The 11,098-nt window shown below is 43.5% G+C and overlaps 1 protein-coding gene across 2 annotated transcripts; it reads right to left on the reverse strand.

The window, feature by feature from the left end:
* Window positions 1-833: 833 nt before the first annotated feature.
* On the reverse strand, window positions 834-10,324 carry PCDH18 (protocadherin 18). Of its 2 annotated transcripts, none has more exons than XM_013189188.3 (4): window positions 7,564-10,324; window positions 6,567-6,655; window positions 6,278-6,441; window positions 834-2,010 (listed from the first exon to the last, which is right to left on the reverse strand). In XM_013189188.3, exons 1-4 carry the CDS (start codon window positions 10,066-10,068, stop codon window positions 1,337-1,339), a joined length of 3,432 nt encoding a protein of 1,143 aa, XP_013044642.2. In that variant the 5' UTR covers window positions 10,069-10,324; the 3' UTR covers window positions 834-1,336. The 2 variants fall into 2 exon arrangements, with proteins under 2 accessions (XP_013044642.2, XP_013044643.2); XM_013189189.3 differs by having other exon boundaries at window positions 6,567-6,652; window positions 7,564-10,323.
* Window positions 10,325-11,098: the final 774 nt, after the last annotated feature.

The raw sequence follows: 11,098 nt of genomic DNA on the forward strand, positions 1-11,098 counted from the left end.
ATTTCTCCATTATGTGCCAACAAATACCTGTACATCTACAGATGTCACAGCTACAGCACTATGAAACCAGTAAGAGATTGACGTTATCTTATACACAGACCAAACAAATAAAGCTTATGCAGACAAATAAAATTTTGGCATGTGTTTAAATTAATATTAAAAAGAATTTTCTGTTTCTATAATTATAAAGTATTCTATAGTGTACTTGTGAGCTTTACAAGTGCAGGTCTCCAGAATAAAGGTACGTGCCAGACTTTACACACACTTCTGGTAGAAAATAAATCCTATAAATATGCATCTGCAGCCTGGAATGAAAGGCCAAACTACTAGTTTTCTGTCTGGCTCTTCATAACGTAACACTCTCCCAAAACAAGATTCAGGAATCCAGAACCCACTCGTGTTTCTCAAATGAGAAAAAATAGCTGCTATGTAAAATAATATAGTTTTCCTGAGAGATGCAACATCCATTTTATTTTGGTGTCATTTACAAGCATAAAAGCAGTCATCTGCAATTTGTTATTTACATAGGGTGAGAATTCAGCCTGAGGTCAGAAATTCTGCTTTTATTGCTGTCTTTCAGGTATACAACAGTCACTTCAGCTGGCTTTGCAGAATAACAATGGCAGAACAAATTTACCTTTTCTTTTTTTTTTTTTTTTTTAAGGCAAAGATAGTATTAGAAGCTCCACCACTGAATTCCATGATTTGTCCACTTGAGAAAACATTTGCTTGTAAAACTGAGGAAGACCCAAGACTACAATAACCCATTAATTAAATGGAAAAATGACTCTATTGACCAAACATCAAAATAAAAAGGACATTTTAGGCTTCACGGGAGTTGACAACTCTTTATTAAAAGAATGAAACATTGCAACAAGGTGTTGGATCAGTTATTGAAACTAATGTTTGGATAATGTTTCAGTGGTTTCGATTTGTATTCGTAACATTTGAGACTTAAAAGAAATAATGGAAAGCAGTATCTTTTTTTTTTTTTTTAAACTACATGCCTGTGTGGCAAGAATGCCGGATGTTTGACAAGGATGGTACCATCTATATACATTTAGGAAAACATGCTTGCTGTGGGTGTACAAAAATAAAATTTATTTGTTAAATTACACATAAATATAAGGTACAAATGTATTTTTAAAATACAGATAAAGATAATCACACTTGCATTGTGTACATATGAAAATACAGTATTTTAATATTCAACATACACAGACACATTTATGATAAATGCAACTAATTGGCAATGCCAGTTCTCGTCAGTCTGGTTTTTGTTCTTTTTTTTCCTTCCAGTTTTCCATAAATATGGAAAAATAGGCTTTTGAAACACTTAGTTCTGCCGGACATCTTGCAGCAGCTTGTTAATTTCTGCCACCAGCTCACTGGCATCCATGAGTTCGTGTTTGCCATCACTAAGGTGGTTGAGCACATTGTCAAAATCATCTTCTTCGTAATTCTCTGGGATTTCCTCCATGGCTGGCAGCCATTTAGAGGAAGGCTGCGCACTTGAGTGAGTCCCCAGAGTGGGCCCATTGTTGGCAGGATTTTGGAAATGTGTGCTGGCTGCCCAGGCAGCAACCCCCTGTGGATAATTTAGAGTTTTGGCTGGCAAATGTCCCTTCCTGCGCTCCAGCGAATTCGAGCGATCCATCTCACTGCACTCTGTGTAGGCATCTAGTGAGGGAGGCAGCAGGCGCTGGAAGACACTGCTCATTTCAGAGAGGAGAGAGGAGGTGCAGGTGTCCCCCGATTCCTCCTCTCCCTGACAGTCTTTGCCAAACGTTGAAAAGCTCTTCTTTTCACTTGTGTCAGCAGGCTGCGGATCTTCCTCAAGGCCCTGATGCTGCTGCTGCTGCTGCTGCAACTGCTGCTGCGACGACTGAAACTCCTCCCCAGGGATGAACATATTACTTCTGTAATCAGTCGAGGGAGAGGGCAGTGGTGGCATCCAGCACTGGTCTGAGTGGCCCAGAACCCTGCATTCCTCTGTGCACAGCCGCATTGCTGCAAGAGAGAAAAAATAAGAGTGAACATCCTGCTTCGTTTGCAGGTATCACACTAACAACGTCTAACAACCAAGGCAGACAAAAGCTGAACTTCTCTAAAGATCAGAGACATTCAAACCTGTTGTTTGGATTCATTTTCTGTATGTATGAAGGTAGTAAATGCAAATGTTCTGGATCCTAATGTACTTTTATTTTTAGTCTCAGAAAATGAGAAAGCAAAGTGCAGAACATGTAGGAAAGTGATGTCATATCTTAACCATGGAGAAAACTATCACTCATGACTTAAAGCCACTCAATCCCTTTCTGCAGTACTGTTTCATAAACAAAATTAAGGTGTTTCTACCTTCCAGCTTACAATTGTTTTAGTGAAGTCTTCTGCATGCAAGTGCAGAAACATAGGAGAGTTAAAAAAAATAAGAGTAAACGGACAGAGGAAAGACAGAAGAAAGAACAAAAATGTGCAGAGGGATCTCCATTAACTTATGTCCTTTTGATCTGACAATGAGGTGCGTGTTGAAATACCAGGGTGATCCACTAACATCTGACCCTATTAACCAAATCATTTACATTTTAATCCAGTACCAGAATACTTAATTTACATCCACTGTGACCCCAGGGTTTATAGGGGAGTCACTCTGAACTGCATCTGCAGCTCTGCAGCTCAGGTTACTGGGCTGTGCTGGCTCAGGTGTAGGCACAAGGGGAGCACCAGTCCAGCAAGAAAGGACCTCCAAAGGCATCCAAGCCAGCAAGAAGGGCCAAAGGGTGGAAAATTCCCTCTTTCACTGCTTAGTTTTACTGCTGTGTCTCAGGCCAAAGCCATACAATGAGGCCAGTGGCTGACCGGCCCACTGACGGGCACTGCAAGAGTAGCCCACAAACACCTCTCCCATTGCAGAGGTCTGGGAAAGACCCCTTGAAGCAGAGACAGGGAAAGACCTATTTGACAGATGGACAGATCTGCAAAGAGGCATGTGCCAGGAGAGAGGCTAAATTTTCCTCTCCAACAGGAAGTGACTCTTAGGACATGAAGCCTTGGACGTGAGGCTGGGCGCTGCGTGGGTGCCTGGCAGACCTACTGGAAAGGATCGAGGCATTTCAGGGGCCACTAACTTAAACATGAGCCACATACTTCCAAAGAAAGTTTTCAGCGATGCCAAGCTTTGCGTTATACATATTTTGACCATACGAAAATTTTCCCCTAATCCCCATCAACTACTAGTTAGATTATCCCATGCAAAACGAAGTTCTTTTTCTTTCTCCCTTTATATATTAAATACCAAAGAAACATCACTTCTGAAACTAAATGTTTGCAGTCATGCCCTGTAGATTTTCCTCATTTTCTCATCACATTTCCCATCTGGCTCTGGATCCACTCAGTTTATCAAAAGTTTTTTTGCAATGGTGTAAGCAGAACTGAATAGTGTATTTCAGCTTCAAAGGTACCCATGATTGATAAAGTGCTACCCTAAAACTGTCAGTGTTATTTATCTCTGCTTTACACAGCCTATCATAGTGTTTGCTTTTCTAATGCCTTTTTCATTCTTCTCAGTGTAAACTTCCTCCGTTTCTTATACAAGTACGAATTTTTTCAAGAACGTAGGTTCAGGCTGCAGACTGCACAAGGTATTGCAAATGGCCTACTGATAAAAAAAAAAAAAAAAAACACCCGCAACTTAGAAAATATCAGTGGCTGATACTTTGGTATGACTGACTGGAATGCCTTAGAGTGATTTATTCCCATGCCTGAAAACGCACACGTGCTATTCTACAGGAAATGCCTAAGAGTTAGAAAGGAAAAAAGATATCTCAGTGATCCATTGTGCCTGGACCAGCTCTCAACTTATCCCAGAAGGTAAGGATTACTCTTCTAATTAAGAAGACTCGTATAAATTAACGGGAGACTTTCAGTGGTCTAGCATTTCATTAGCAGTGAGGATTGTCTCATTGTGAGCTTTGCTACTGATGTTATCAGGATTAGTTTAGGTATAAAATAATAAATACTGGCATTCTTGAGCATAAGATCAAGAGATATTCTAAGGAAAATGAATGGTGTCACAGTCTGCCCTTGAATCAGCAATAAAATAAAAAAGAGAAATGCACAACTGTTTCCCCTGGAACTTAAAACTTATTGGTGAAGATTTAAAAAGTGAGAGAAAGAAACAAGTCTTTCATGGGCAGTTATCAAACTTTCTAATCATGCCATTTTTGAAAGTTTCAAAGACTTTATTCCTCTCCAGTTCCACCTTAAAGTGACAGATTGCAAGGGCTTTCTCACAGCATTTAGCCTGTGTCCAGACTAACAATGCAGAAACGTTTCAAAATGGAGAACAGGAAACCTCCAGGAAGATTTTTTTTTCTTTTGGATTGTACTGGGGATTTGGAACAGCTCATGTCTCATCTGAATGAGCTCAGCATACTTGTCTGATGGACTAATACCCCACATTGTGGCAAATGGGCATCTGGGTGAGATTAAATGCACTTCTTTATAGCTAAACTGAGTTGCATCTGTACTCAGCAGGAGTTTTCCTTACTCTGAATTCAATTAGCATTAGGTGGAGGCCAGGCACTTTTGGAAACCCTACCCTCAGGCTTCCTGTTTAGAGAGCGAATTGCAAGAGCTGAAAATGAGTAACAGGCGTTTCAGCTAGCCCAGCGCATAACCACTCCTGCCTGCTGGCAGCCCCCAGCCGCCCAGCGGGAAGGGGACAGCTATTCCTTGGCAGCAGCAGGGCCGGACGCCAGTGCAAACACCACTGCACTTGAAGTTCCCCTGGCAACTGAGAGCTGCAGCAGATCCCTCCCTGCTTTGCTAACCACAGGAGAGAAAGACGCATGCCTCATGCTAGATGGCAGGAGAATAAGCAATAGGAACTGAGGGAAATGAGGATGAAAAAAAAGTATTAGGACGCCAGATTTCAGTTAAAGATTCTGAAAAAAAAAAAAACAGTAAATTTTCAAGGCCTCTGGTTTTGAAATACTGGATGCCAAAGACTAGGTTGAGGAGACAGCTGAACATCCGGATAGGTGACACAAGACCTGGTCTGGAGCACAACATGCAAAGAGATTTTTAATGTCTAAATATTAAAATGCATAAGAAGAAGAAATTTCACTCATTTTTTTTTGCTCCTGCTTAGCACGTTTCTTAGTGTAAAATGTTCCAAGATGAGGTACAATTACCCCACTGGTGTTTTCTGTGGCAGCAGAGGGAACGAGCTACTACTCTGCATCTCCTCTCCTCCAGCTCTCTCTGGGTGATGTGAGGGGGTCACTATAGGAAGGAACATGTGCTGCACCACCCTATAAAGCAGCATTTCTCTGCACAGGGTTACTTTATTAATCAGTCTTGACGTAAACTTAAGCCATACTGAAGTTATCTAGCCCCTGTTGGTTATACAGGGAGAATTAAATATTATCTGATGTGGGTACGAGATCTAGGGTGCAACCAGTGGCTGTATAATTATTAAAATCATTTTAAAGTTCTTATGTCTATATGCAGCATGATTTCCCATATCCTCTTATACTCAACATATAACATTCAACAATGATATTTCATACACGAGTCTGTACAGGTGTGTGTTTATCTTACTTTCATTCAACCTCTTCTACCTTTTAACTGCTTTGCCCTCTACACCCGAATTGTTTCTCTTAAGCTCCTTCTTGTAAAAATTAGGGTTGTGGTATTTAAAATCTGGCACATATTTAGATTCTTCCCTTGCCCCTCAAATTCATTTTTAAGTGGGAAAAATATTTTTCTTTCTTCTGCCATCTATATTTCTCAACCACATTCAGAATCCATTTCTGAACTCTGGAAGTTTATATCCTATGGATGAAACCCACTGTGGAAAACGCATCTCCTAAATTATAGTTCAGTCTATTTTTAACAAACCACAACTGCCTGGCTTTAAAAAAAAACATCCACCCAGTCATTAAAAATCTAAGGACACAGAGCAAATCATGCTTGGGGGGGGGGGGGGGGGGGGGGGAGGGATTGAGAGAAGGAGGAGGATTGGAGCCAGCTCACGATGATGTGAGTAACAGTAAAAAGTAGGCATTGCTGTGGGCAGATTTTTCAGTTGCATCTGCATTTTTATTTAGCTAGATACGGGAAGGCTTCAGCTCAATATTTAACATGAAGCAGAGGAAACAGAAGGAAACACAAGACTTGAAAGCTAAAGAATTTTTGCTTTCTCAGTAGTAGCTTTATCTAAGTGACAGCCAGGCAGCACTGTAAATAACCTGTTCAGCTTCCATTGTGCTCTTACCTGCAGGAATTCTCCCATCTGTAAGGAAAAGGTCACTGAATCCTTCCCCAAGAAGTCTGTCAATTGGAGACTCTCTACCCAAATCATAATCGCTGTCTCCAGCTTCACTATCACCACGGCCACTGTCTTTCAAGCTGAATTTATCCATATCTTGTAGGGCATATCTGTTAAGAGAATTGTAGTGATTGTGGAATATAATTATCCCATATACCACTTGGATTAAAAAATACATTAGTGTATTTTCTGATACATATAAAAGCACATTTGGGGGAACAGTTCAGATCCTTACCTGTAGCTTCTGGAATACTTGTTTCCTCGAAAACTTGGCCTTGGTTGATACTGGCCTTGGTGAAGCATCGAAAGAAGTTGAGAAACCTGCTAAAGAAAAGGTGAAGAGACTGATTCCTTCAAATAAAAGCTCATAATCCTAGTTGTAAAACCACTAATTAGCCTCTCAGGTTTTTTTTTTCCTTTTAAAGTTTAATTAAATCAAATTCCTGCACATAAATAATGCAGTACAACAGACTACTTATTAGTGTACAGTCTGCCACAGAAAACATCTGAAGACATTTAACAATGAGGAAACGCACTGCTGTTCGTTAGCCTTGGAACTCATAACAATTAAGTCATTAACAAGTAAAACAAGTAATTAAATTGGAGTTTTGTTTTGGTTTCATAGATTAGAACATTCCTTTGACATTCCAGGATCCTAATTCAAAGTAAAATTTCATTGAACTACATGTAAGGAGTTACCAGGACTCAGCACTCATTTAAGCCATTACACAGAAGCTGCAGTAAAAATTGAAATGGGAGGTGTCAAAGATATTGTGTGCATGTATCAGAAATGTGTTGGAACACCTGTACTTAAACTGTGTCAATGTTTAACCTTTTGTTTTTCCATCCCCATTAATAAACGTCCTTTATTGTCCCTATATATAAATCCTCTGTCATTCCTTCTTAAACAGAGCTATGCAGAGGGAAAGGGAAGGCAAAGAAGGAGAAAGCTCAGTAAAACAGAGCAGGCTACTGTGTATGTTACACTCCACTGTTTCAGCCTTACAGGGGAGAACCAAGAACTAACGCTACCAATAACAGATTTAATCCTGTTTCCCATGGTAATGGATTCAGATACCATTGGAGTAAAACTGCAAAGCTGTGACAGCTAAAGATAAATCTGTAATGCATCAGGCATCAATCTAACTGCCCGTTGCTCTCAGAGGGTGTGTGAAGAACACCTCCATGCTCCTAAGTGAATGTGTGAGTGCAAAACGAGGTATGGACCTTACCTCAACAGCTGGAGTAGCATGGGTGAGTTCCAGCGAGAAGTTTTCAGGCACGTGGTTAGAGGAGATTGTCACCAGGCTGTTCAGCGATTGGTGGCTGTGGTGGCTCTGCCGGCTGCTCATTTGTCCCCTTTCCAGGGTCGGAGATGATGATGGAGAGGCTCTGTGGTGGGATCTGATGGGTAAAGTGCCGTTGACTGTTGGCACTAACGTAATGTCCCCTTTGTGGATCTGTCGTGAGGGTCGCTTTGGGTGGTGCTGGTAGGTTGATTCTGCCACGCGACAGTTGTAGGACCTGGTGTCCTTTTTCTCTCGATTACATCTCGTGGCAAAGATAACCATAATGACCAACAACACGGCACATATTGATCCTAAGGATATAATTGTTATCATCGAGACATCCAGAGAAGGCTGGCTTACCAGAGTAGCTTCTGTACTTGAAAATGAATAAACATACTCAAAAACTGTACATTTCAGAAGTGCTTTAGTACTAAGCTGAGGACTACCTTTATCCTGGACTATCACAAAAAACTCCCATTGTTTTGCTGGAACTGACTCGACACTCACATTGATGGAGATGTCACAAGTTTTGGGATCCATCACGAAGATGCTGTTTTCCTTGTCGGCTGCTATGGAGCAGCTGAGTTCAGAGTTCATACCAGAGTCTCTATCTGTAGCCCTTATCCTGGTGACAAGAAAGCCAATTCCAGCATCTTTAGGGATTGAGATTTCTGCTGTGCTGTTGCGTAGTGCTGGACCCACAATAACAGGAGCATTATCATTTTCGTCAATGATGGTTAGTACAACTGTGGTATTACTAACAAGCTGCTGGCTCCCTCCATCCCTAGCTTGAACCATAAATGCAATTTGATTTACTTCTTCATGGTCAAAAGTTCTCAGGGCGTAGATTGCCCCATTGGAGGGATCTATGGTCACGTAGGTGGTTATAGAACTTCCCAAAATATAGCTCTCCAAAATCGTGTAGGTCACCTGCCCGTTGTCCCCTAGGTCTGGGTCTGTGGCCGTCACAGATGTGATGTATGCTCCTGGAGAGTTATTTTCTAAGATAACAACTTCATATCTGTTTGTCTGGAAGCGGGGTGGGTTGTCATTTTCATCACTGATTTGGACAGTAAAGTGTTTTACCGTAGAGAGACTCGGCGTTCCCTTGTCCTCTGCTATTACAGTCAAGCTGTATTCAGATCTCTTTTCCCTATCTAGACTGGCATTAGTCAAGATTAAATAGTTATTTTCATAAGTCTTTTGAAGTTTAAAGTGGCCATGGCCATGGAGCTTGCAAACTATCTCTCCATTCACACCAGAGTCCTTGTCTTGCACTCTGACTAGGGCAACAAAAGTGTCCAGGGGTGACCCTTCGGAAATGTAGGCTGTCTCTTCTTTCTCTGGGGACATCAAGTTTAAGTTAATTTCAGGTCTGTTGTCATTCACATCCACAATTTTTATTATAATTTTGCAGTGAGCTGGAATGGAATTTGGCCCCATATCTTGAGCCTGAGCATCAATTTCATAGGATTTGGTTATTTCATAGTCCACTTGCTTCAGAAGGGTCAGATGTCCCTTTTCTGAATCTATCCTAAAAGTCTCTATAATTTTGGAAGACACATGACTGCTAAAAGAGTACACAACTTTACCATTAGCGCCCTCATCTGGATCAGTAGCATTGAGGTCTATAAGCAAAGTCCCAATCGGTGAGTTTTCCAAGAGTTGAATTATATATGACTGCTGTTCAAAAACAGGACTGTTGTCGTTGGAATCAGAAATGCTTATTTTCAGGATGGAGGAGCCAGACCTCTGCGGCACCCCCTTATCTGAAGCAGTGAGCTGGAGTTCGTAACTTGACTTCAACTCCCTGTCCAGTTCTCTGACCACGATGAGCTCCGCATACTTAGCGCCGTCAGTCCTTGTCCTCACTTCAATACTAAAAAAATCATTTGCAGAAAGGGAGTAAGTGTGAAGGGAGTTGTCCCCCACATCTGGGTCAAAAGCGCTGTCCAGAGGGATCCGGGTTCCTACAGCTGCACTCTCGGATATCTCAATCGGGATGAGAGCCCGGGAAAACTGTGGGGAGTTGTCGTTAATATCCAGCACTTCAACTTCCACATGGAAAAGCTGCAGATGTTCAGTGGGCAGAGTGATCACATCAAACTCTATCGAGCAGTTTAAGTTTTTCTGGCAGAGTTGTTCCCGGTCAATTTTAGCTCCTATGCTGATTTCTCCGTTATCCTCACGGACTACAAGCAAGGGAGAGTTCCCCCTCTGCATGGCTCGAAAGCGAACCGAGGAAGGGTTCGGGATTTTTAATAAAACATCCGCTACATCCTCCGATAGCCTTGCGATTACCGATCCCACTCTCTGCTCCTCGTAAATCCTGTATTTCAAATTCTTGCCCAGCGCAGCCTTATCGAAAGACACCGCCACCAGTGCAAAAACGAACACAAAGTGCATCTTACTGCCGCTGCTCTGCATCTCTAAGTTTTTGCGGTTCATCCCTCCGAGCGAAGTAAAGAGCAATTATCTCAAAGCTTCCTTCGGCGCCTTAACCCCCGCGCACATCTGGTCCCTGTGCAAGGAGCCGCGTACCGGTACCTTAGCGGATCACCAAACTTTTCTGCACGCACCGTGCCGGGACACCCATCCGCGCGTCCTCGCCGCTCTGCCGGCTCCTCAGCCTCTCCCTCGCCCGCAGCCGCCCTCCATTCGCCGCGGCGCCTCCCGGAGCGCTCCTCCTCCTCCTCTTCCTCCTCCTCCTCCTCCTCCCCAGTGCCCTCTCGGCGGCAGACTGAGCGCCCGGCAGCCCGCAACCCCCCGCGCAACTTCACTTGGGCTCGGACAAAGCCGCGGCGCAGCCAATGAGCCCCGACGGGCGGGGGCAGCGCCGCCCAGAGCCGGCCCCACACCCGGCCCCACAGCCAGCCCCACACCCGGCGCCGTGCCTGCAGGAGCCGCGTTTAACCAGCCGGCGTCTTTTCGGGGCGTCCGCCTGGTAAACGAGCCGGGGGTGGCGGATGGCTCAGCCGCGCCCCCACCATCTCGTTCCCCCCGTTAGCTGCCTTGCTTCCCTCGACATCCGCGCGGAGAGGGGCTGCCCCCCGTTCCCGGGGAGCTCTCCCCCCTGCTTGCCAAGGCAGTGGCCTTGCGCACGCTTCTGGCCATGCCCTGCCTTCCTCCTGCACGATTTGTGCAGCGGCGTGTGCCTCAGCGTGGTTCTCCCGCATGTGCCTGTGTGTGTGTGTTCCCCTGCTTTTCTCTTGGCTGGCCCCGTGCTGCTGCTTCAGATCTTTTTCACCCTGGTTGAAAAAGCTCTTCGTGCTTCACCATGACAATCTGTGCTAAGTACACCTTCTCCACGCCAAGGGTTTTAAAGAAGAAGAAGCCACAATCAGATTAAGTGTTCTGGACAATTTCCTTAACGCTCCTCTGTAGCTGCAAACTATTTACACTGCAACACGTTTGCACACACACACAATACCTTATGGCTGAGTTGGTCATGTATTTTATGTACTCCAGAAATGCTACA

This window comes from Anser cygnoides, chromosome 4, assembly GCF_040182565.1.
Source record: "Anser cygnoides isolate HZ-2024a breed goose chromosome 4, Taihu_goose_T2T_genome, whole genome shotgun sequence".
Lineage (NCBI taxonomy): Eukaryota > Metazoa > Chordata > Aves > Anseriformes > Anatidae > Anser > Anser cygnoides.

Coding starts and splice junctions, on each gene's coding strand:
- PCDH18 (XM_013189188.3), bottom strand. CDS start 10,068: ATGAACCGCAAAAACTTAGAGATGCAGAGCAGCGGCAGTAAGATGCAC. Junction 6,656..7,563: donor ATGCTACTCCAGCTGTTGAG/GTAAGGTCCATA, acceptor CCTTTTCTTTAG/CAGGTTTCTCAACTTCTTTC. Junction 2,011..6,277: donor AGATGGGAGAATTCCTGCAG/GTAAGAGCACAA, acceptor TCTCTCTTGCAG/CAATGCGGCTGTGCACAGAG.